This window comes from Sceloporus undulatus, chromosome 3, assembly GCF_019175285.1.
Source record: "Sceloporus undulatus isolate JIND9_A2432 ecotype Alabama chromosome 3, SceUnd_v1.1, whole genome shotgun sequence".
NCBI classification, from domain to species: Eukaryota; Metazoa; Chordata; class Lepidosauria; order Squamata; family Phrynosomatidae; genus Sceloporus; species Sceloporus undulatus.
Window position 1 is genome coordinate 84,122,881 of NC_056524.1, and position 26,993 is coordinate 84,149,873.

The following is a 26,993-nucleotide window of genomic DNA, read 5'->3' on the forward strand; positions in this document are numbered from 1 at the left end:
AATGGAGGAGCCCGGCTCCCAGTGGAGGAGACGCGCCTTGGGAGGAACCATTTGGGGGAAGAGGGGTGAACAGCAGTAGAAGAAGAGAGTTGGCAGCCGAACCAGCCCAGCCAGCAGGGCTGAATTCCTGACCGAGGCGTGGCGAAAGAGCCCTCCAGCAACAGGAAGCTTCAGGCGGGGCTGCATAGCCTAGGCCAGTTCCCAAAGGGGCCAGAGGTTGGGATCTTGCAGCTCCAGCAGAATGCTGTCCCGCAGGTAAGGCCAGCAGACTGTTGCTTCCCTTGGGTCTTTTGTGCAGCTGTTTTTATTTTGGTTTCTATTGTGCAAGAGCAGAGAGAGGAGACCCTTGGGGCTCTGGAACACAGGGCCAGGCCCTCCTTCCTTCCCCTTCTTTGCCTGTCTTCAGCACTGGGGTCAGTAGCAATGGCAAGTGCATTTCTATACCACTTATCAGTGCACTTAAGCACTCCCTGAAGGGTTTACAATGTGTGCCTCCAACAATTGGAGAAAAGAAGGTGAAGAGGTGATATGATAGCCCTATCATAAATATTTGAAGGGATGTCACATTGAGGAGGGAGGAAGCTTGTTTTCTGCTGCTCCAGAGACTGGAACCTGGAGCAATGGATACAAGCTACAGGAAAAGAGATTCCACCTCAACATTAGGAGGAACTTCCTAACAGTAAGGGCTGTTTGACAGTGGAACACACTTCCTAGGAGTGTAGTGGAGTCTCCTTCCTTGGATGTGTTTAAGCAGAGGCTGGATGGCCATCTGTCGGGGATGCTTTGATTTGGATTTCCTGCATGGCAGAATGGGGTTGGACTGGATGGCTCTTCTGGTCTCTTCCAACTCTATGATTCTGTGATTCTATAACAAGCTAGGTACTAATTTTAGCGACTTAGAAAGGATAAAAGGCTGAGCGGACCCTGAGGCCCTGGCTGGGATTGAACCCACAACCTTGCGGTTTGTGAATGAGTGGCTCCAGTACAGGCATTTAAGCACTGCGTGACCAAGGGAGTTGCTGGGGGTGCAGAGTGCAGGAGGTGACATACCACTGCTCCTCAAACACCTGCCTTTGGGCAGAGATCGCCTGTGTCCCATTTAAATTCTGAAGAGATGGGGTGAGAGGCTCACTAGATTACCACACTACACTCCTATAGCTCTGTTATTCCACTTTAACTGCCCCAGCTGGCTCCTCCTGTTGCATTCTGGGACTTGCAGTTTAGCATTCTCAGCCAGAGAGCTCTTAGGCCTTACTGAACTACAAATCCCAGAATGCAACAGGAGGCAGCTAAAGCAGTAAAAGTGGAATAGCAGCAATATAAGAGGATAGTGCAGTAATGGGGTGTGAGAATGAAGAGGCCTCAGTTTTCAGATTTTAATTTTTTAAATTAAATTTTATTTTAAAATGTTTTAAAATATTATTTAAAATGTTTTTACATTTTATTTAAAATTTTATCACATTTTACCAGTTTTTCACTTCAGCCGCATGAAACTATGTACAGTCAGCCCTCCAAGTTTGTGGCTTTGACTTTTGTGGCTTTGGTTATTTGTGGTCTTGATTAATATGTTCTCTCTGGACTTGTTTTTATCCCCTTCTCCTTTTGTATCATGTCTTTTTAGATTGTAAACCCGAGGGCAGGGAATGGTCTAACAATTTGTAAGCTGCTCTGAGAGTCTTTTTGGCTGAAGAGTCGGGTATAAATACTCCAAATAAATAAAATAGGAATCTCTAGGTCCTCCAGTGCAACTCTGCCAGAAGTTGACTGTAGACTTGTGCTGGAGACATTCCTTTCAAAAACACTCCTCTAGGCATTTGTAGGTCCTCCACCATGATTCTGTGATCAACTTCTGGCAAATGTTGACCATAGAGTTGCACTGAAGAACCTGGAGATTCCTAGAAAGGTGTTCTCTCAGGTAAAAAGAATAGTGGTTTTTTTTTTTTTTTTTTGTAATTTGCGTTTTTTTCCGCATTCACGGGGGTCCTTCACTCTTAACCCCAGCGAATGTGGAGGGAGCACTGTATATGTAAATACATTTAAACTGTGTGTGTGATGTTGTAACTGAAAAGTATAATTTTAATTTTGCTAGGTTTTTATGTCAAAACTATTACAATTACATCCAGCAATATACAGGAATTATGATTGTGAGTAACATTAGTTAAAAAAATTATTAAGGGTTCTGTATGGTGTGGAATGGGAGAAGGTCGATGGGGGTGGAACACCATGAGTTACCACACCGGGTGACACCAAACCTAGTGACGCCACTGTCTTAATGCCCAGTTTCTGGCATTTAGCCTTCCCTGGCTTGGGTGGGAGAGGAACTTCTAGAGCAGTGGTTCTCAAACTTTTTTTCATCCCTGTGATCCCCTTTACATCTCCATAGGCACATGCTCTCAGCCTCAGGGGAAGGCTGTGGCAAACCTCCTCTGAACAAATCCTGCCAAAAGAGCCCACTGGGTCACCATAAGTCTGGAAGGCACACACCACCACCACCACCATGGACATTACAACTCTCCCTTGCTCACTAGAAATTCCCAGGAGGAATTTCAAAATGTCCTCCTTTTGGAGCATGACTAAGAAGCAGAAATGTATGTTTATAGGACTATTTTTTTACTTTTATTTTGTAACATCCTACATCTCCCCCCAGTGTCCTACATTTCCCCCTGACGTGTCCTCTTTTGCGGTTAGGACATCTGGTCAACCTGAGTGTGCATATTTCCGTTTGCACATTCATGTATATTCATATTTGAATATTTTATAAGGAAAGAAAATTGTTAAGATTAGAACAGTTTTATTGAAATAAATGCAGTACTTTACTCTGCTGTTGTTTTGTCCCTTCAAGTAATTTCTGATTTATGGCGGCCCTAAGGCAAACTTAATATGAGGTTTCGTTACCACCTACAACTCAGCCTTTTTCATTGTCATATCTCAGGTATTTCTATGGCATTCCTGTCATGGTAGTGGTATAACTTGTGTTCTGTCAGTATAGTGGGGCTGTTCTTGTATATCAGGGTGTAATGGGGTCTAACTGTTGCTGGACTGCAGCTCCTAGCATGTCACACTATTGGCTATGTGGGCAAGAGTTAAGGTGGAAGTTAAGAAGCCAATAGCATTTGGAACATTATATGAGTCCTATCACTATTCTCCATCATGAGGGCCAGCAGACTTCAAGGATTGTGCCCTTAGTGTATGCTATGGTGATACAATTTGTGTTTGACAGGGTTCAATTCTTCTTTTGGTGCAGAGTGTTTTCGTTACACAAGGTCTGTCCTGTCCTGGCTAGGAATCTGACATCATCCACCAGTGGCTCCCAGGCTACTCAACACATGGAAGAAGGTAATATATCAGAGCTATGCAACACGTGAAATATGACCAGTAAAGCATATCTGCTTTTACAGAGTGTCCTATTAAAGAATAAGATAGTGGTAAAAGTGACACTGTACCTTGTGGTTTTATCTCAGTACATCTTGGAATCTGCAGGATTGTGAAGGAGGAAATATAGTTGCAATTTTTTTTTTAAAAAGTTAAATCTTGTAACAATGGGAAAAATTTATGACGAGAAGGAATATTGAGCTCCTGGCACCTTGTTTAATGTGAGACTTCCCTTTCCAGCAGGAACAGAGAAAAATGATCACATAAATGGGGGATAACATGGAACTGAGCATGAAGGGAAAGAAAATACAATTATTCAATATTCTGCAGTGCTATATATTTCTGAAAAAATATGTGGAAGTGTATAACTCTGGAGTGAAAATAAATTATTACTAGAATAAAATAAGTTAAGAGGCAGTTGTGAATGTTCTTGTGTTTCATGACTGAGTGCAGTAAGGACAGAAGAATAATGCAAGTTGTTTTCTCTCTCCCCCCCCCCCCCCCGCCCCGGCCTTTGTTTTTACATTTATGCTGTTAATCTAAATTGATTTTTCTCCTTCACAGGACAGTTACCGATTCATGTGAATAATGGTGTGTTGTGGTAACCTGTATGCATTTCAATTTGACTATGTATCTACTGCTATCTATCTCCTATCAATCTTTGTTGGAAAGTTAATGAAAAATCCACATTCTTATTTTCTGGCAATGATTCTCAGTCACTGAGATTCACTAAACGATTTCAACCTGTAAAGCAAAAACAGCATGTCTTATTAATCGTAATATAATCTATGTATCTTTACAGCTTCTTCTGTTATGCATGTTGACAAGATGTCAGGAAGATAAGAGGGGTTTTTTTTAGTATAGATTTGTGTTGTTGATTCTGGAAGGCATCAGTGTCTTCTTAGCTCCCTAACCCACAGTATCAAGTGGTCTAAAACTCTCTTAGGGACACTACATTTTGACCAATCATATCTATTATACTGAATAAGATGAATGAAAGACAGCTTCTATGGCAGTTCTCTACATTTTGAAATGAATATTGGTCCAGCCGCATACATACAGTCTCATCAACCTGTCCTGTACCTAGGTTTTTCGTTTTGTTGAATTCTCATTGGCTGTTCCTTATACAATAGCAAGTACTGTACATTTCTACACTGCTTATCAGTGCACTTAAGCACTCCCTAAGCGGTTTACAAAGTGTATGCTAATTGCCCCCAACAATCTGGGTATTCATTTTAGCGACCTCAGAAGGATGCAAGCCTGAGTCGAGCTTGAGCCCTTTCGCTGGTATTGAACTCGCAACCTTTTGAGGTTTTGAGGTCCCTCCACTGACTGCCTATCAGCTTCCGGGCCCAGTACAAGGTGTTGGTTATCACCTTTAAAGCCCTAAATGGCTTGGGTCCAAGCTATCTTAGGGACCGCCTCCTCCCGTACATCCTCCCCCCGCGCTCTCCGGTCCTCTGGGAGGAACTTACTGCAGCCTCTAAAATCTAGGCTTGCGGCAACTTCCCAGAGGGCGTTCTCTGCTGTCGCCCCCAAACTCTGGAACGACCTGCCGGATGAGATCCGTCAGATAAAAAAGCGGTCAAACGGATCTCTTCCGGCAGGCCTTTCCAGATTAACCACCTCCAGGTTCCCTGATTCCCTCATTCCTCCCGTGGCCCCACTTAGTGATGGTTGAGGATCAACAGAGGGATATCAGGGTTTTTAGTTTTAACTGCTGTTTTATGCTGAGATATTGGTTTTTAATATGTTATACTGTTTAATACTGTCTTAAGGGGGGGAGGGAAAAGTGTTTTTAATTGTCATATTTTTATATTTTACTGTTGTTAACCGCCCGGATTGGTTTGCCAGAGGGCGGTAATAACAAATATATATTATTATTAATTATATATATTATGGTTTGTGGAGTGAGTGGCTGCAGTACAGACATTTAACCACTGCACCACCAGGGCTCCTTATCACAGCTCCATATTTTCTTCAAGGGTCCATCATCTAGGGTTGCCATAAGCCAGGACCTCCAACCGGGATAAATGTAGGACAAATGTAGGACAACATCTTCAAATGTAGGACACAATTTTATAAAAATGGAGGACACGCGAAACAATGAGATTTTTAAAAAATGTTAATCTAAATGCTTTCTAAGGCATGATCAAAATGGAGGACATTTTGGCATTACTCCTAGACAAAAAAATAAAAATCAAGACGGGGTGTATATATTTAAATAAAAATAATGAAAAAATAGATAAAGTGAAGACGGGGGGATATATTTAAATAAAATAAGAGGAAAAAGCAATAATAAAATTAATAAAATAAAACCAAGAATAATAAAAATAATAAATAAACAAAGAATTATAAAATTAGTAAAAATAAAACAAGAATAATAAAAATAGTAAAATAAAACCAAGAAATAATAAAAATTAATAAAATAAAACCAAAGAATAAAAATAATAAATAAAACAAAATACAAAAAAAATAAAACCAGAAATAATAAAAATAATAAATAAAACAAGAAATAATAAAAATTAATAAAATAAAACCAAGAGAATAATAAAAATTAAGAAAATAAAACCAAGAAATAAAAAAATCAATAAAATAAACCAGAAAAATAAAAAATAATAAAATAAAACAAGAAATAAAAAATCAGTAAAATAAAATAGTATTTTTATATTTTAAAAATAATTTAAAAAACCAAAAAAAAAAGCAAGGCAGACCTAATGGCCACTGACTCAGCTTTCTTCCTCCTCCTCCTCTGCCCCTATCTGCCCCTTCAAGGAACCCTTCCTCGGCTCCTTCCTCCCCTCCTCCTGCTCCCCCCCCCTCTCTCTCCCCTCCCCTCCTCGTTTTTATCATATTGGCGCTCAGCGCGCCGTGCGTGAAAAGAAGTGAGGCAGGCGCGTGCGCGGGGTGAGAATCGGGCGCGCGCGTGCGTGGGGAGGGAAATGGGGCAGGCGTGCGCGCTGCCGCTAGCCCTTGCTGAGGCCTGGGCAGTGCGCGCTGAGGAGCCTGTCTCCTTTGGCCAGCTGGCCATTGGCCGGCTGGCCAAAGCAGGGGACGAGCTCCTGCTTTAGAGCCCCCTGCGCGCGCGGGCAGGAAAGCCCTGGCCTTGGCGCAGGAGGTGCGGCGGCGGCGGCGCGACTGCTGCTGAGGAGGAGGAGGAAGGCGGAGCTGGAGGAGGAGTGGTTGGCTGCCCATGGTCCCCACCACTCCAGTAGAGCAGGAGAGGTGGGGTTGGCCGCTGTGGCCCACCGCAATCGACAGGCAGCGGCAATGGCCGCAGGAGCGGGCCCCAAACCGGGACCAAGGCATGGCTGAGGGCCAAACCGTTCCGGGACTGGGAGGGGCTCCCGAAAGCGGGTTTTTCCCAGCGGCCACCGGGTTATGGCATCCCTACATCTATCTCACCAATTATTTTCCCCATTTGTCACTTCTTTGACTACTTTATACCCTTCCTAGAGCTACTTTGCCTTTGCATCCTGGTACTCTTCCTTTGTCTGCTTCACATGATGTTGCATTCATGACTACTCCTATTTCAGTGATAACAGAAAATGGGAACCTCAACATGCTTTATTTGTAGGTGTTTAGAATGCTGGGTTCATGTATGCCTTCAAGATTAAGGTCTCTTTAAAGAGCTACACAGTTTTGTTTGGGGTGATCAGAAAGCCTTATATGAGTCAGTGTGTTGCTGTCAGCAGTATTTCTTTCTTTCATAATTTTCCTTATAACTTATAAAATGCTATACTACTTAGGTTAGGGCTATCTGATAGATAATATTTCCTCCTACAAGCCTTTGCAGCTCTTGAGGGTTTTTTTTTTTTTTTTTTTGAGAGGCCCTTCTTTCAGTCTTAGTACCTACACAGGAATGGTTGGTATGGATATAAGATAGGGCCTTCTCAGTGGCTGCCCCTAAATTCTGGCACTCCCTCTCCAGGGATGCTAGAATGGCCCTCTCCTTGTTTTCCTTCTGTTGATCAATGAAGACTTTTTTTTTTAAAAAAAATCTGACAATCTTTTGGTTTTAAAAAAGAGGACTTTTAAGAGGGTGCTGTATAGTTTTAAATATACTATTTTAAAATAGCTTTTAATCCTTTTACCCCTTTTCTGTATCCATGGGGGAGGGGTGTCCTGGAACCAAACCCCAGCTGATACTGAGGGTCCATTGTACATTTGTATTATTAAAGATGCCCCCAAAAAAAGTTTTCTAATGGTGAAATATGCATATCCCAATAAATCTGCTTCAAGTACATCTCTGATGCTTCTCCTTCTCTTCTTGCACTGTTTTGGGCCACTAAATAGATAATCAATCCCATTACTGTTCTAGTGCACCACAATGCCATGCTGTAAATTCTTATCCAACTGAATCATGGTTCCTTCTGTGAGTTTAACATGTTTGTCTTTTTTGGATTAAAGCAAGTTCTGAAAATGATTTGGTTTGTTTAATTGTTCCTTCAACATCTAGTTTATAGGAGTTGAAATGTACTTTTTGGGGATATTTGGTTAATTGAAAAGTTTAAGTTCAGTATACAGTATATATTTTAAAAGCCATGCTACAAAAACAGAAGGCATGTATTTCATTATTAATGTTGTCATGGTCTCACCTGCTTAGGGAGCCAGTTTGGTATAGTGATCTGAGTGTTGGACTATGTCTCTGGAGACCAGGATTCGATTCCCAGCTTGGCCATGAAATGCACTGTAAGACCTTGAGCAAGTCACATGCTCTCAACCTCAGAGGAAGGCAATGGCAAATCTCCTCTGAACAAACCCTGCCAAGAAAACACCATTATAGGTTTGCTTTAGAGTAATCATAACTCAGAAACGACTTGAAGGCACATGGCGACAACTCCCCTATTTGTTAAGGAATGATTGGATTATTCCACTAGAGCAGGAATGAACCTGTCTAACGGGATTTAAAGGGGAGATCAATTAAAATTGAATGTAAACAGAACCTGCAAATTTGGGAAGATTATCACACAGAATTGCTGCTAAAGTGAAATGACGCAAAGTTAAACCAAAGTTAAAGTGGAGAAAAACACCACCTTTTTACTTTAGGAATTTCCTGAAAGTAAAAAACTGCAGTTTTTCTCCAGCTTTACTTTGGTTTAACTTCACATTATTTCATGTTAACAGTGATGTCGTGTGATAAAGTTTGGGCAATTCTGGGGTTTTCTCCAATTTAATTCTCCTTTAAATCCCATTTTCCCATAGGATCTCGCTAGTGTGATAAACTCCTGAGTGTTGCATTTCAGATGCTCTTTGCATGACTTTGCTTACACTTCTATATCTTGCGAGATTAGCAGAAACGTTTGATCATTGTTATACCATCAGGTCTTTCTGACTAATCTTTGTTTTCTTTCAGTGCGAAATAAACTGAGAGAGATAGTAGGAGCATCTACTAACTGGAGGTATGAAACTTGTAAATTTCAGGGTTTTTTTGTAGTTTTTTGTATTATACGAAATAGCTCTGTGATAGTGAAAAAGACTGCCATACATCCTTTAGAAACTGAACTAGCTCTTCCTTGAATTACTGAGGATCTGGCATTGTCCAAAGGACCACTTTAGTTTCTTACAGCAGAGTAGCAATAACAACTGAGAGTCTTAAATGGTAACAACAACAACAACAATAATGTTTATTTCTTTCCTGCCTCTCCTCAAGGCTTGAGGCAGGGTACAACATGTTAAAATACAGAACACAATTAAAAAAGAAAATACATAAAACCAGCAGTCAAAATACAGTACTATAAAACCATTAAAGTACACTCATTAAAATACATTCTTTAAAATATACAAATTAAAAATTCAGCCTTTCATCTACCAGATTTTTTGAAGTTAATGATGGATGATAATGATGGATTATCTAAGTGCACATAATATCATATGATCAATCCTTCAGAACAAACTGCAACCCTTGAGGAAATGTTAGTGTCATTCTTCCTACATTGCAAAAAATGGTTTGAACTTGGTAGTAACTTGTCTGAGGTCTTGGCTAAACTAAGTCATGGTTAAACTAAGGTTTGAACTGATAACTTGCAGCTAAAAATGAATGATTTTAATAATTATGTTAAAGCAGCTGCACATTGGCCCTAGGAACTGTTTTCCCCTCTCATTTAGAATAATTTGGTTTGGTTGCCTTCCTGTCCCAGTGACCATGTACAAGCAATGAATGAACGAAAAGCCTTACATACACTCCTTGCTGAAAGCCAAGCTGTCTTGCCCCCAAGGAAGATGAGTGACAGCTATATAGAAGTTATTCTGCCTTTGGGAAGCCAGCCTGAAATAAGAGAGAAATACCTTAATGTACATAACACAGTCAGGTAAATAAAGTTCTATTTTTAATTTTATTTTAATAGAGTGGACAGGCTGTGTATTTGGGGCCCTAGCGTTCATGCTCTTTTATTTATTGTGTTACACTTTTATTTTAACAGGTTTGGCCGAATTCTTGAAGATCTTGATAGCTTAGGAGGTATGTAACAAATACATTTCATTTATCTAGTGATCTGATGATTGAATAATGAGCAAAATTCTCTTTAGAAAAATGAATGCTTTACCATTTGGAAATGTACAGTTCATTACCATCTGTAACTCACAACATTTTGTGAAGTTGATGTATGTATTTTACCCTAGGTTTTCCATTGGGACTATGGCTGACCTGAGATTTGAACTCTGTCCTCTGCATATCTAGCATTTCCCCCCACTGAATTGCTGAATTACCTGCCTTGTTCTTATAAAAAGCAATTGCTTTCTTCAGCAAAGAAATGGTTGCAATCTGTAATTAAGTTTGATGATAGGTGAGGGAATACATGTATCATATTGGTCTGTACAATTTCATACAATTGCATTTTTTCCTTGCTCCCTCTTATTTCTGATAATAATAATCAAGTTAATTGACTTAGATTAGAGGGGAGTGTTAAAGGCTACTGTGTTAATCATTTGGAAGTCCTTTCAATTTTTTTGTCCTTCTTCTGGTGATTTACTTGTAGGAATGAAGAATATGGTTGAAGTGGAAGTATGTATGGCACATGCTTTGTGCTGCCCTAGTTATGTGTAGTCTTATGCCTCCTAGCAGTAGTGCTTCACCTGTAATTACATGAAGGAGGAAATATGGCAGGAGCTCAAAGATGTTTTGGGTGTACAGAAGTTATTGTAATTCTGTATATCATTATTTTAATTTCAAGCTGATTGCTGACGTCAGAACATAAATTCGATGTCTGAACATATCTGAGGGTGGTTTCAGACAATATATAGAATTAGGGTGTCATAAGAGAAAGTGCTTCCAGCACTTGGGAATTGGGAACTTACACATTCCTGCCCCCAACAGTTTTATGTTTGAATTTCTCTCTGAATTTTGATCATAAATCATACTAGGCAGAAGAAGTACAAATGCCTCCTTCAGACAATTCTACAGAGAGCACAGAAATATAAGCGTGTGTGGGTCCACAAACACTGCTGAATTTGGAAACCATGTCATTATTGCTAGAATTATTGTTGTTGTTAACTGCTGTCAACTCAATTTCAACCAGTGGTGACCCTGTGAATGAGAGCTTTCCAGATCCTCATGATATCAATAGTCCTGTTGAGGTATTACAGATTCAGGGCCATGGCTTCCTTGATTGAATCTTGCCATCTGTAATGTGATCTTCCTCTTTTCCTACTGCCTTACCAAACATTATTGTCTCTTCTAATGAGCCATCTCATGATATCTCCAAAGTACAACAGTAGTTATATTGACTTCTAGGGAGAGTTCAGGCTTGATTTCCTCTTCGTTCTGTTTCTTTGTCTTTTTGGCCATTTATGGTATCCATAGAACTCTCTTCCAGCATTACAATTCAAATGAACTGATTCTCTCCCTTTCTTCACTGTTCACTTTTTACAATCATACATAGAAATGGTTGCTATAAAAGCATGCCCTACACCTTGAGAGAAATCCTATACTTGAAGGGAGGAGAATTGTGTGGCCCATCAAATGTTGGACTGTAACTCCTATCATTCCTTACCATTGGCTCTGCTAGCTAGGACTACTTATGGTTGCCATTCAAGTACATCTGGAGAACTGCATACTATCCACTCATCTTACCATAGCATAAGTGGCAAATGGACATGTAGGAGTTTATCACATGGGAGGAATTTCTCTTAATTTCGAATGAAAAGAAAGTGGGGCCAGAACGTATTCACGTGAATTCACTAGTTCAGCGAATTTACATGAATTTGAATTGCGTTCGAACTACTCCCCATTGCCTGAAAATAGCTTGCCATTGCCTGAAATTGTGTGTGGTAGTCTATCACGCAATAATGTGAAACCCCATGATTGCATTCAGACTGACTTCCCATTGCCCGAAATTGCGTGTGGTAGGTTATAACACAATAACGTTAAACCCCATGATTGCATTCGGATTGCCATTGGATTATACTTCCAATTTCCCTTGTCTGATAAACTCCGTAGATCCCTGATTTTGAATCCCATTGGCAGAGTTTTAAGCATACTTTTTAGATGTATGTGTCACCAAAATTGGGAATCACTTGAAAGCGCATATTTATATTTCTGCAGTCTATGAGCTTAAGCTCTTTATTTGACTGACTGAACCATTATAACAACACTGTGAATGAGATGATTTATAATTTTTTTCTTGTTTGTTTGAGCTCTGTCTGACACAAAGACCACATTGTAGAACTGGATTCTCAAAAGAAAGCATGTTTTAGAAGAAAATACTCCTTAAATGAAGACATTTTATAAACTCCGAGAATAATTAATAGTCTTTCTTATTACTTTTTTACAGTTCTGATTTGTTATACTCACACAAAACATGATGCTGCTCAGAGATCTCCTCTGTCTATTGTTACAGCACTGGTGGATAAAATTGGTAAGTGATTAATTCATTAATTAACCCCTGTTCTGGCAGTGTACACTGTGGGTAGATAACTGGGACAGAGACAGGCAAAATTTCTGATCCAGAAACAAGTAGAGACCTTTTGATGTAGGCAGGCTTATGCCAACTGACTGTATCATAAAATTGCTTTCTTCATTATTAGGTTTATGGGAGCAGCACATTTATCCAGATCGTGATATCAAGTTTGTTGGAAATGTTTCATGGGTAGGAAGGACTTCAATGGAAGTGAAGATGCACATGCTTCAGGTTAGTGACAGCAAATTATTCCAAATAATAAAATTACTTAATAAAAATAAGAAATTCTTGATCTGATTAGTTACAATGCAGAGCTTGTAAATCTTATTGGCCTGGGATTGTGAGAGCTGTATTAAAAAAAAAAAAAAAAGGGGGGGGGAGTTAAGAGCTTTTTCTAAACTCTAGTTCAATAATGGAATATTTTTATTCATAAGAGGACTGAGCAGATTGGCCAGGATAGATTTTGACCCCATTGCTCAGTTGGGTCGGTCCCCAGGTTGGTGCAGGGATGGATGGGTGTTTACATACCCATTCCCATGCCAACCTGGAACCCACTACTGGCACACACTCCTTACCTTGCCATGCTATTGCTGCTACTCAGAAACCTCCCGTCGCTGCATCTTACCTGGAAACAGAGCACCTGGCTGCACCCACATGGCCTGTTTTTGCATCAGACACAGTGATGTTGAATAGCTTCTAAGTACAAGCAAGGTAAGGAGTGAAGGGGGCTGTATAAATAGGTGGGGGTTATTGTGGAGTTTCCAGTAAATTCTGTGGCAAACCAGGGGTCATATTACCTTTGGTTATTTATCCCTGGTAAAGGCTATTTACTTGGGATCAAGCTGGATCTACTGGATCCATGTCCAGTTTACCAGGATCAGGCCTAATCTTGACCCTGGATGTTTGGCCTGTGTTGTCTGAACTAGACAGTGCAAGGGTGGGGATAATATGGGTCTTTTGGCCTGTGCGGACAACCCCTGTGTCAGTAATGTGAAGAGTACTTACAGTTGTGTTGAAAGCTAAGTTATAGAAGGACTACAAGAGCCTTTAGCAAGAGCCCTTACCAGTAGCTACTCTTTGTATACTATACTATAACTTAGGGTGGCTTCAGGATATGTTAGCCTTTTTAGTGGTACATCCAAATGATTTAGTGTATTGGTTTTTGGTGTAGGTATCTGTGACTACTGGTATATTGCAGAATTAATGCAGTTTGACACCGCTTTAACTGTCATGGCTCTATCCTATGGAACCCTGGGATGTATAGTTTGTTGGAACATCTGACAGAAGGCTAAATATTTCTCAAAACTACAAATTCCAGAATTTCATAGCATTGAGTCATTGTAGTTAAAGTGGTGTCAAACTAAATTAATTTGGTAATGTTGATGCTGCCACAGTGTATAGCTTTGAGGTTTGTTGTATAATCTCCTTGTTATTTTAGTGTATTCCTGAAATTTGTAACATTTTATAACTGAATTGGTGTTTGGTAAATATTGTTTATTGTAGGTTTATTGTAGGATTTGTATTTTGCGTCTTAATTGTTTTATTGTCAGTTAAGGTTTCAGATTGTCTGTCTCTTGGTATTTTAGCCACATTCTGTCCCTTTGATAGGATAGGGATTGATGACATCTAGACCTATATAAAGCATTCTTATTACTTTTCAATGTAACTGTCCAATATAGATCTTGAATGTATTCTGTTTAAGCAGTTGTTCTTTTCAGAGAGGGGATTCATACAATGTGAGATCAAAGGTGCAGTCTAGCAGAATTTCACCCTTGAAAATACAGTATTAAATGGGTCTTCCAAAGGCAATGCTCTTTTTGATGGTGATTATATGTGCTTGTCATCAGATTGTGTCTTAATTCTGGAGTTATCATAGGATATTTTTGATTTTTGTTTTCAGGGATGATAACAGTGAGAACCTGTGAATACAGTTACTTATCATTTGTCTCTATAGAAAGCAGTATACATTATAATAAAGCAATGCTTTTAATGAAACTGGGGTTTTCTTTTTCTTCCATTCATGGCAGGAATACTTGAAAGTTCTAATAGAATAGGAGGAAAAAACATCAATGTCTTTATTGCATTATCAGTTGGAACTAGCTCATCAAATGTGATTTACCTCCTATTGTTTCCTTTTAGTTAAATGATGGTATCTACAGCCCTGTGTTAGATGCAACTTTTGTCATGGTGGCTCGTGATCCCGAAAACAAAAGGTAATGCTTCCAACAAGTCATTGAAAGTAATTGTACAGTGAGAAGGGATATAACCTTTCTAACTGTGGACAGAGAAGGGAATGGAAACAGGCAGGTAAAATAAGAGGTTTGTTCCTTCACCTCTTTTAGTGGTTCCCAACCTTCCTAATGCCGCGACTCTTTAATACAGTTTTTCATGTTGTGGTGACCCAACCCATGAAATTATTTTTGTTGCTACTTCATAACTGTAATTAAATAGGTGTTTTCCAATGGTCTTAGGCAACCCCCATGAAAGGGTCATTTGACCCCCAAAGGGGTCCAGACCCACAGGTTGGGAACCACTGGTCTAGGAAATCTTTTAATTAATTTCTCATGCAGCGTGCCGTAGTGATTTGAGTGTTGGACTACGGCTCTGAAGACCAGGGTTCGATTCCCAGCTCAGCCTTGAAACCCACCTTGGGCAAATCAAGGCAAGGGCAAACCTCCTCTAAACAAATCTTGCCAAGAAAACCCCATGATAGGTTCACTTTAGGATTGCCATAAGTCAGAAATGACAACAACAACAGAATTTCTCATGAGTATCATTAGTGTTCTGAATCAGGATGGAAATATGATTTAATGCTTTGCAAAACAAACTGGAACTTAAGTGTAAATGTACCGTAGCAAATAGATTTAAATGGACTACATAGCAGACTGAGGGTAATCCTTAATTTCAAGTCATAAGTATGTAAGGCAAGTACTTTTTCTGAATTGCAAAACAGTGGTTGGCATGAAAGGATGTTTGGGTTTTTGAGCTGTTTGAATTTACCATTGAAGAAAATGAGATTGAAATATTAATTTTTTCTACGATAATCTGTTTATTTACTTCTTAAGAGCCTAAAAGGATAAGGAGAAAAAAGTTAATTTTTACAGCAAGAGTGGATTTGTGTTTGCATTTATGTGTGGAACCCACACTTCTCTTCAATAGATCTGAAGCAAGTTATCTAACCGTTAGTTTCACTTCTTTGCTTCTGTATGAAATAAATATCCATTATTCTCCAAATGGAAACCATTTTGTAATTACATCCTTGTTACTTAGGGGCTAAACAGACTGGCCAAAAGGGCTGGGGTCGGGGTGTCGTGGTGGCCGCACAGTGCATGCCCCGACTCCGCTTCCAAGCTGCCGTCATGCTGACTGACCACCTACATGGCGGTCAGTGTTATGGCACTCCTTTGGCGCAGTGGTCAGATGATGCATGCCAAAAGGAGCACCGGAAAGTGGCGCAGTGGCGACAAAGGCGTCCTTTTTCCGGCTTTAAGAGAAGCGGCATTTTGCCACTTCTTATGGGGCTGGAAAAATGCTGGATCAGGGCCACGGCATGCAATTGCTGCAGCCCCGATCTGGCGCTCAGAGGGGTGGTGACAAGTCACTCCTTTGGGGCCATCTTTTCTCAAAAGTCCAGGGTGTCCACCAGCTCAAAAAAATGTTGGGGACCCAGAAATAAGCTATTACATGAACATGTTTTGATTTGTATAGGCTATTCAAACCACTATTTGTATAGGCTCTTCAAACCACTACTTTTTCAGTTTAAATAATTCATATTGTGGTCCAAAACACACTGCAGAAATAATCCAGTTTGAGATCACTTTAACTGGCCTGGCTGAGTGCTAGGGAATTCTTGGAACTGTAGTTCTGAGAGACATTTAGCCTTCTCTGTCAAAGAGCTATGATGCCAAAATACACTACAATTGCCAGGATTCCCTAGCACTGAGCCAGGGCAGTTAAAGCAGTCTCAAACTGGATTATTTCAGCAATGTGTTTTGGACCTTTGTTGGTAACCAAATGTTATATGTGTATGACAGTGTTGGACAGGAGCCAGGGTAAGGGCTCATTTTCCCCCCATGAAAAACATTTTGTTTTGAATGTATTTTTTAAATCATCTATCTATAGGCCAGCATTTGTGAATCCATTGATTCTTGAGACCCCAGAGGAGGAAAAAATCTTCAAGGAAGGAGAATGTATGTGATGCATTCCTTTGGTTAGTGGGGGTATTTCTGGATGTGGCAATTCTTAAAATGAAGAATGTTGAATTTTGTAACAGAAGGTAGCATGAATTAGACATTTTTACACTTCCTGTTACCTCTGTTCCTGCTCCTCTCTGCATTCATAAGTAATTTAAGATGATGTGGTTTATCAAATGATTAAATTTAATTCTTCTCATTAATTTGTTGCAAACCTGTTATCCAGTCATACTTAGACATTATCTTCATTTTCATATGTTGATGGCTGAATGGGTTATAAATGAAAAATAATTTGAAATAAATACTTTCTGAAGCAAGGATTTTTTTTATGAAATAAGAGATGGTGGTCTGAATCTAGCCAACAAATCATTATTGGTAGTTCTCTTTCTCTTGTTTTTCATGTAGTATTGAGATCAGGGAGAGAACTTCTATGCAGTTCCAAGGTGCCTAAATGGTTGACTTGGAGCTGTTTCCTGTATTGCAAATTGCCAGTTTTCATTAGCTCATTGGTTTCTAGATTTAATCCCATTGAATCTTATTAAGGTCTGTCTGTTCAGTTGTACCAATTGATCTGCCCTTTTCAGTCATTGTGTGCTGCTTCCTCACTTGTACAAACTTTAGTCCTAGCATGGGGAGACAAGCAGAAAAAGTGGTTTAGGTGTGGATAGTGCTGGATCTGAGAGTATAGGCCTTCAGATGTGATTAGTTGCTTAATCTCATTTGATGTTAGTGCCAACCAGGAGTCCTGCTTGAAGCAATTTTGGACTATTTTGGAAATGGACAATTGTTTCATTGTCTCTAGCCTCTTTCTAGAGGATGAGTTCACATATTATTATTAATAGACAACTCCTGTTTCAAGTGATGGCTTGCATGGGGACAGCAACCATCAGATATAAAACATATTGGGATGTGCTGCTTCCATATCATTTGATGTTGAACTCACCTCTACTCAGCTCCACAAGATTTCTTCTAAAGAAGAAAGGTAGCAAGATTATGTGTCAACCCCATACCACCTTCCGCCTGAGCACTGCTGAGGTTGCTTGTTTAGATGATACCCTGTTCAAGGGAGCTTCTATAGGGAGCGATCCGGTGCCAATTGTTAGGAACTCCATCCCAGTTCTAGATATTCCCTGTTTATCCCCAGAGCCTAAGGAGTCATGGCCCAGATGGGTCCTGTAATGAAATGTCCATTTAATAGCATGAGTCCTTTTCCATTTGGCAATCAACTCTGAAGTCATATAAAGTGCGCCTGCATCATATGCAGGCGTGCCATACTCTGAAAGCCACACACCGGAAAAGGCAATGGTGCTTGCGCCATGCCACGTGCATTGTTTTCAATGGGACTCGAGCATTTGCTGAATTTCCTTTACATGGGGGGATCCAGAATGGATCCCCCAGATAAGGGAAGGGCGTGCTGTACATGCCTCAGATCTAGAAAGTAATAGGAGCCACTGAGTTTCTGTAAGGGCTATTAGTCACTTTTGTCTAGAGTTGGTTTTACTGGGAATCATACTCAGTTCAATACTTACGTAGTAGTAGTAGTAGTAGTAACAGAAGCAGAAGCAGTAGTGTGTCCATTTAAGTTGCCTATTGATTTATGGCAACCTCATGAATTTCATAGGGTTTTCTTAGGTAAGGAAAATTTAGAGGTAGTGTGCAATTGCCTTCCTCTGAAGGTACCCTACAGTACCTGGTATTCCCTGGTGGGCTCCTTTTCAAGTATTAATCTTGCTTAGCTTCTGAGATCAGATGGAATCTGGACCCTTTAGAACTAGTTTAAAAAATAAGTATTTAAAGAAAAGGTAGCTGTTTTCTTTTGTAGTAGTATACTCTGCAAACAAAATCTTATACAGCCTGAAGTGTGCTTATAGATATGTGAAGCATAACACAGTTTTGCTTGAAAGAAAAGTAGAGTGGATAATGTGGATATAATTTTAATCCTATATTATTTCATTTGTTTTATTATCTTTTCCCCTCTTCAATGATTAGTGAACAAGTCAAGAAGAATTGATTCCAGTAAAGCCTCCTTACTAAAAATGGCTCCTACTGCAGAAGAAAGAAACATTATTCACAACTTGTTTCTTAATACGCTGGACACAAGGTAGATGGTAGTCTCTAATTTGTTGATTTGTGTATTCTTGCATGGCAGGGGGTTGGACTGGATGGCCCTTGTGGCCTTTTCCAGTTCTGTGATTCTATTATTCTAATGCTTATAGCCACAACCTAGGGCTGGGTTTACTGATTTTGAATATTAAAAGTTGCAGCTGATAATTTCTCTTTCTCACTTGCCATCACTGATGCATACCCTTTCTAAGCTTTGAAGGGGGAAAGCAAAATCCTGTTTCTAGTCCTACCTAGAATAGACCCATTGAATCAATTGTTGAATGGTTAAATCAAGACTCACGTAAGTCCCATTGAATCAGTGGGTCAGTTCTACATGAAACCAACAATTAGATTTTGCCCAGTGCCATTGTACCAAAGTAAAAGGTAGTAATAATAGCAAAAGAATGAACAGAGTGCAAATATTTTCAAACTCTTCCATATTAATAAGGCTTGTGCACAGTTTACTTAAAGTTTATGTACAGAGATTGGCACCTTCTGTGCACAGGCTAGAGCAGGGGTAGGCAACCTTTTTGAGCCGGGGGCCGGGTTGCTGTCCCTCAGACAACTGGGGGGCCGAAGCCAAAAAATAAATAATTAAAAAAATTAAACAATTTAAATAAATAAATAAACTGGGAAAAATGTAGGACAACATTTTCAAATGGTGGACACTTTTTTTAAAAAAGTGGAGGACACGCAAAAAAATTTGCTTTTGTTTTTTAAAAATGTTAATATAAATGCATGTTTCTGAGGCTTCTATAGACAATTGCCCCCCAAAGGCCCCGGTGGCAATCGGCGGCAGGACCGGGCTGGGGCCGGTCCCAAGGCCTCGCTGGGCCGCATTCGGCCCGCGGGCCGCAGGTTGCCTACCCCTGGGCTAGAGGGAACAAAAAATATGCAGAGTACCCCTCACTTTTAATAAAATTAAGGAGGGGGACTCTCAAAAGTAGTCCAATGAGGAATGAACATTCTCGCTCACCATAAAATACTGGCAGACTGTTGTGAGGAGGAATGGAGTGTCTTGGGACAGGACATGGTTACCCCAAATAGGAATTCCAAATACTGTAGAAGTGTTCCAGTTGTGAACATAAGCATTCTAGAATAAGACTGCTGCTTTACCAATCCTGTGTATTCCACTGCCCATTTTTCTTGACATTAGCCAACCAGATGGCTCTGGAAACTCCATAAGCAAGACATTGGAGCTGATAGTTTTCTTCTGTAGTTGTTCTCCATATCTGGCAGTTTAGAGACAAATTATCTCTGAATCTGGAGGTAGGAATCATGACTGGAGGAACTGAATTTTTCTATATTTATTTTTGTCTTTCCTTTTCAAAGCCATGTAATGGTAGCTGTCATTATATCTTGTGGCTGAATTCTGTAAGCAAACAAGAGCTTCCTTGATAATATTGGCATGAGATGGCAGCTTTGCAAGTTCAGCTCTTCCTTTTTCTAGGACAGTAAGTTTTCGGAGCCGAGTGTTGCCGCACAACTCAGCTTGGATGCAAGATACATCATTAAAAAGTCTGGAGATCTGCCACCCTGAGGTATCTGCAATTTTAGCACTTTTAAATGAACAAGTTAAGAGGTGATATGATAGCCCTGTTTAAATACTTGAAGGGATGTCATATTGAGGAGAGAACTAACTTGTTTTCTGCTGCTCCAGAGACTAGGACCTGGAGCAATGGATGCAAGCTACAGGAAAAGAGATTCCACCTCAACATTAGGAGGAGCTCCCTGATAGTAAGGGCTGTTCAACAGTGGAACACACTTCCCCGGAGTGTAGTGGAGTCTCCTTCCTTAGAGGTCTTTAAACAGAGGCTGGATGGCCATCTGTCGGGGATGCTTTGATTTCCTGCATGGAAGGGGTTGGACTGGATGGCCCTTGCTGTCTCTTCCAACTCTATGATTTTATGAAGTTAGGTTCTTTTTGCTCTTGATTAATAGATATTTGAGTCTGATCAAAACTGATATTGTGCTTTCTCCAACGGATACATTGTATTTAAAATTTACAACTTCTAGTAGTTTTGTAAGATGGCTGTTGTACACCGGTATGTTATTTGATCATACTGATAACTGGATCAATTATACAATTATGCACTTATACACATGCTCAGATTGTGCTTACCACTTTATACCAGGCACTTTTATCTCTAAATCTGCCTGCTGTTTGTGGAATAACATGTATTTCCAGAATTATATGTCCTTGGTAGTAAAAAAAGTCAGCAAGCATTTAGTGCTGCAGTGTATTTTAGACACAGACCATGAATCAGTTGGTTTGGGACTCCAAGTAAATGCTGATCACTTATTTAGAAGCAAGTTTAATAGCTTTCAGCAGAATTCTACTTTCAAGAAAGGGTGTACCGTATTTTCCGGCGTATAAGACGACTTTTTGACCCTTGAAAATTGGATCAAAAGTCGGGGGCCATCTTATACGCCGGGTGCGTGTGCTCAGCCGCCAGCTTCTCAGGCCTCTGGAGGCCTGAGAAGCCTGCAGCCCTGCACCGGCTTCTGAGGGGCCTTCAGAGGCCCCTGAGAAGTCAGTGCACATGCTCTCAGGGCTGCCGGCCTCTCAGGCCTCCGGAGGCCTGAGAGGCCAGCAGCCCCGAGAGCGCGTGCACCGGCTTCTGAGGGGCCTCCGATTCCCAATTTATACATTCCTGAAATGGCTACAAATATCAATGAAAATTGAATTAATAAAATTCTACAATTGAACCAGTCCATTTAAAATACAACATCCTAAAATCATAAATAAGATGTGAAAGCCAATAAATACAAACACATTCAGAAAGATATATAGGTAGAGAAGGAATGAAATCTGGAGCCATGAAGCAGTCAGCAATAGAGTCTAAAGTGAAGATGTAACTATAACCCAGAGAAGTTGCTGTTACAATAGCAAAATGTCCATGCGTCTTTTTATCTTCTCATTCTAGGAGAGGACAATTTATGCACCCATTATTATAGTCCAGTTTCTTCATGTACCAACAGGTCATATACCTGGGACTGCCAATTTTCTACTCTTTGTTAGAGTGTTTCTAATAATCTGAACAGCTGCTTATTAGTTCTTTAATTGACATCTTGATGGAGAACTAGAAACAAAGATGTGTTCAAGGCAATATGCTCTGTAAGATGTTGGTATCAGTCGTTGCTATTTCTGTCCATGTTTCCTCATACAGAAACGCAACATTTTTAACAGAATTTTTGGAGGATTTCTCATGAGAAAGGCATATGAACTTGGATGGGCTTGTGCTTACAGCTTTGGGTAAGTTATAAGCTGCAACAAGTTTCAGAATCATGGTGAGGATGGCTCATCTTGCTGGCCCTCACACTTCTTCCTTCCCTATGGGTGGGTAGAACATCTCTCTTTTTCTCTCTGTACAACGTAAGCAAGGGGATCGCACACATAAACTGATTTCTATTGCAGATCCTATGCAGACCAATGATATTTGGGCTATCTTTATAGGAAATGGTATGTGGAGTGTGACCTGTACAGTAAGTGAAAGGTCAAACTGTGTGGGACAATAAATGAATATTCACCACGCTGGACAATAAAGGTCTTAGTAACTTCTAGCACTTCTTATTCTTTTTCACAAAATAAGACTACATTGTTATAATTATAATCCAGTTTCTACTATGATTCTTCTACATGCTAAAAATCTGCTCCTGATTGCTCTAGTGAATACCTAATTTGATTCTAAGTGTCAATAAATTTATGGATGTGGATAAGATCTTCTGATTTGCAAAGTACACACAATTAGTGATTCTGCACTAAATCACATTTCATTCTAATTTCTAACTGTTAAGGCTTCAGAGGTAAACAAGTGCTTGTCAACCATCTCAACACATTTCTTTCCAACTAATTCTTAGCAGGGTGTTGATCGCCTTTCTATACTGCTATTCACAATGAATTTAGCAGTACCACAATCAATAATGGCAGTCAGGGATCATAAAAATATAATAATGTAAGGACTATGTTCTGGTCAACAGCTGTGAGGGTTTTCCTCTAGTGAGGATGGAAGTTAAATGATTCAGGTGGAAAGCAGTCAAAGTAGGAGGGAAACACTGCTCCCTTTAGGGCAGGAGAGGACAAGCTCCAGGGCTTTGGGGGCATTTTTCTGGTCATAGGACTTTCACCATAACCTCCATGTCAAACTAAAAGGAAAAACACTTCATTTTGATCCCTCCCCCATAAATTATCAGCTAAAAATGAGGTGTGGGACCCTGGTCCATGCCTTGGTTTAGAGCAGCATTATTCAAAGTGGTGTTACTGAAAGAGTCCATGAGCCTTTAGCTGCCAGTCCATGGCATGTTTTGGAAGAGAGCCAGGGTGTTAATAGTGGTTTGAGCATTGGCCCGTGACTGTGGATGCCAGGGTTTGCATCTCTGCTTGGCCATGGAACCCCATTGGGTAACCTTGGGCAAGCCACACTTTCTCAGTCTCAGATGATGGTAACAGCAAACCACTCTGAATATACTTGCCAAGAATATAGGTTCTCCTTAGGGTTGCTATAAGTCAGAAACAACTTGAAATCATAACAACAACAGATCAGGAACTGGCTTAAGAAAACTATTACAAGTTACTTTGTTCGTATAGTTCTTTCCCTGCAACTGTTTTTGGAAAATTAGTCAAATCATATTTCTGATAGGTACGATTTGGGAGAAAGAGTATGAAATTCATGGGGTTACTGTAAGTCGAAAGGTGAATTGAAGGCACACATACACATGATGTTACAAGTTCTTCTGTGATGGTTGTAAAATTGCTGCGATAATTCATAATGTTCTGTCGTCATATCTGTGGCCTGGTTGACATTTCAACATGCATTAGTCATTCAGCTTAAATGCTATGAAATCAGCCCCTTGTAGAAGTCCTTATAGGTCGATTTTGATTGAATAAGATAATAATTAGAGCCTTTATATGCTGTTGTAGACACATCATCCTACAATTAAAACTTAGGAATTTGAGGATAAGTTAGACCTTAATCTGATGATCAGATGAATGTTTTGTTATGAGTTTGTGTAATTTTGATGCTTTGAAGAAACCACTTTGCAAAATAGCTTTCAGTGACATTCTCATTAATATCTGTTTGATTCCTTGAATGTATCTGTAATGAATCTTACTTTTGCTTATTACTTTTGCATATTATTAAGTACACGTATAGTTTTCAGGTTTGCTTTCTAAAAAGTGGTTTTTCATTCACCCCAGAAACTCCAGACCTTATGTGGTAGCTGTAGATGATATTATGTTTCAAAAACCAGTTGAGATTGGATCATTATTGCTACTTTCTTCCCAGGTAACCAGTTTCTTTTATTAAATGATCTTTACAGATGTTACTCTGACAGTAAGCAATGCCTAGTCAGAGATTGTCATGTCTGCTTTGTTTAATACTTATTTGCAATTCTAGTAATTTTTTCATCCTAATTTTTAAAGGTATGTTACACTGAAAATAATTACATCCAGGTTCGGGTGCACAGTGAAGTTTATGATCCAGATTCTCGAGTGCACCAAACAACCAATGTCTTTCATTTCACATTTATGTTAGAAACGGAGATACCAGTTATTGTCCCTAAGACATATGGTGGTAAGTAGGCATTTGGATGCCTTGCTGCAGCCGTGTGAGTGGTGTTGTGTGATTAATTTTAATGTGTTGTAGGTATAATAACTTTGTAGAATCATGTTGAGTTTTGCTCCCCATGTTCCCTTTTATATCCCTCCACCTCTCCCCCTGAGTTTATGTGATCTTGAGGAAAACTGCATACTAATATATGTGGTTTTCAGTGTTAAGGTACTTCAGATTTTATTTGAATTCAGGCAAGAAGTTCATATGCAATTTTAGTATTTTAAAATACTGATCTGTCAACGTCTTCACCTTTCTTATTTAAACCATCTTAAGTGGAAGAGAGAGCCAGTGTTGTGTAGTGGTCTGAGCACTGGGTTTATATGATACACACCCCCAAAGCAGCTGGAAGCCACACCGAGACCCCAAAGTGAGCCTGAAGCCACTGCAAAAAGGAGTCAGCTTAAACTGCCTCCTGGCCGACATGGCTTGGGACTGCAGGTGGCAGCCTATTTTGGAAGTGGGCTGTGCAGACACCACAGTCACAGCCTGATTGTGGCCAGAGACTACTCCTTCCTGGTTGTCTGCTTGACCCCTATGACTTAAGAGAGGAGGGTTCAGTCCCCTGCTTGGCCATGGAAACCCACTGGATGACCTTGGGTGAGTCACACACTCTTGGCCCAAGAAAACCTGGTGATAGGCTCACCTTAGGGTTACCATAAGTCAGAAACAACTTGAAGGCAGACAATGAAGTGGAACTACTCAGATATTCCCAATGATAATGAAGATAATGTTCTACTTGTTTTCATCCCAACTGTGGCAAAAGATGAGCTTAAAAAGAAAGGAAAACCTACAGTCTGTAAACAAGGCATGTGATCAATGAAGGCAACTGAGCATTTCTGAACAACAAACCATATTATCTTAGGGAGCTTTAGAAACATCATTGTAGATGCTTTCAGTTTGATAGATGCTGCTATAGTTGGCCTAATTCCTCTCTTCTTTTTGTTTCAGAATCCATGTTGTATTTGGATGGGAAACGACATTTTGAGTCAGCTATGAAAGAGAACAATGTATAGTTATAAGTGAAGTGGATTACGGCAAATCTGTCATTTTTGGATTGCCTTGGACATTTCATTGGACATTTCAGGAACGTGCTTATTAGAGGAATACGGGACAGCCTATCCTAAAAACAGTATCATGGAATGCAGAAATACTCCAAAGAAGTTAGCTTTTTATCCTGATATTATAGTTTATTTCTAAATACTTTTTGCCTTTTTCTCAATTCAGAAGTGGTGATCCATATACATTTAAATTCTGTAACACTACTGGATGATTAAAATGACCTTTGTTTATCCACATCAACTGTAAATGATTACTAGTTGCATAGTGTGAAAATCAAGTCAAGATCCAGTGAGACCTCACAAAGGGATCTTGTAGCACTTTTGAAACTAGGTCTGCTTCCTCATAGACTTGTTCCAGCTTTCTAATGAAGTCATAGATTTGTCTAATGAGATTTGCAAAAATCTCCTCTCCTGTCCATTTATTCATCACATAGCCTGAGAATATGGTCTGGTTTATGCTACTGACTGCTCTGCAGAACAAACCATAAACCATAGTATTTTGGGGATTTTCAGGCTACGTGGCCATGTTCTAGAAGAGTTTATTCCTGACGTTTCGCCAGCATCTGTGGCTGGCATCTTCAGAGAAGAAACCATAAACCACTTCCTAATGGATCTCATAGACTAGATCTCCAGACAGGCCTAAAGGAGTGGAGTAAGGCTGTGCCAGTGCCATTCGTGTTAGAACTGTGGCAACCGCACGTATCTGGTCCTAATCTGGGTCGCCGCTGTGGTCCTGAAACCAAGCCATCAGAAGGAGCGGATTCTATCCATTTCTTCTTGGCCCAGTTCTTTTTCATTGGTGCGGTCTCGACACACTTTCAGGCTGCATTTGGGGTGTGCATTATCTAAACCCATGCCCCCAGCACAGTCTGAAGCTGCATCATTTTGTCTGTATGTTTTGGTCCTTGGTCTACTTCCTCAGTTGCATGAAGTGAGGTTCGTCTAATGCATTGGCGAAGTAGATCTAGTCTACAAAAGCTGGATCTACAAGTTCTTTCAAACAGTCTCAAAGGTGCTACAAAACCCCTTTTCATACTGACATTACAGACTAACACCCCCATTGAGACCTTGGTTTGGCCAAATCAGTTGTGGCCTATATAGCATATCACTCATGGGGTGGTTATTCTGAGTATAAGAGATAAAAATTGTTGAGTGGGGGCTTGGCAAATCAGATGGTACATATTGTAAAAATCTCTTCTCCCTATACATTTGGCCCTCGTATCCGCAGGAGAGCCATTCTGGAGCCACATGGATACCAAAATTTGCAGATGCTCACGCCCACGCTACCCCCAATGGCAGCATGTGCCCATGGCCATACCATTAGGGACAGCCCTTGTTATCTTGTGGTAATGTGTACACGTGGCTGTGCCACCACTGGGGACAATGGAATGTAATGGCAGCACAACCATGGGCACATGCCGCCATGGGAGAAAGGGGGCTGTCCCTGATGGCACTATGGCCATGGGCATGCGCCACCATCGTGTCTGGAGAGACTCAGATCTGTCCATGGCAAGTCCGTGGATACCAAGGGCTGTTTGTATTTGTCATATGGCCTTAGAATATCATCTTATTTAAGCTGCTGATTGCTCTTCAGAACAAATAATAAACCAACAGATGAATACTGATTGTGACCTAGGCTCAGTTCATGAGACAGTTTTCACAAAAAACTACAGCCAGTTACTACTGCCATTGGATGCTACTTCAAACTTCCTTGAATTTAATCAAGAATGCATCATGACTCCAGCCTTTGATACACTC

General features: G+C 40.2%; 1 protein-coding gene across 11 annotated transcripts; it reads left to right on the plus strand.

Annotated features, from left to right (window-relative positions):
• ACOT9 (acyl-CoA thioesterase 9) lies at positions 1 to 26,860 on the plus strand. Of its 11 annotated transcripts, XM_042457011.1 has the most exons (17): positions 14 to 255; positions 2,090 to 2,144; positions 3,245 to 3,336; positions 3,937 to 3,963; positions 8,729 to 8,774; positions 9,513 to 9,683; positions 9,795 to 9,832; positions 12,144 to 12,227; positions 12,397 to 12,500; positions 14,409 to 14,482; positions 16,392 to 16,459; positions 18,452 to 18,563; positions 20,016 to 20,106; positions 21,736 to 21,821; positions 23,763 to 23,850; positions 23,988 to 24,138; positions 25,126 to 26,860. In XM_042457011.1, the coding sequence occupies exons 3-17, from the start codon at positions 3,327 to 3,329 to the stop codon at positions 25,188 to 25,190; spliced, it is 1,215 nt and encodes a 404-aa protein (XP_042312945.1). In that variant the 5' UTR covers positions 14 to 255; positions 2,090 to 2,144; positions 3,245 to 3,326; the 3' UTR covers positions 25,191 to 26,860. The 11 variants fall into 11 exon arrangements, 10 of the variants coding, with proteins under 10 accessions (XP_042312948.1, XP_042312945.1, XP_042312941.1 ...); XR_006102807.1 differs by lacking the exons at positions 2,090 to 2,144; positions 25,126 to 26,860 and adding an exon at positions 21,984 to 22,113 and having other exon boundaries at positions 1 to 255; positions 3,221 to 3,336; positions 23,988 to 24,012; XM_042457014.1 differs by lacking the exon at positions 3,937 to 3,963 and having other exon boundaries at positions 12 to 255; positions 9,481 to 9,683.
• The last annotated feature ends 133 nt before the right edge of the window (positions 26,861 to 26,993 follow it).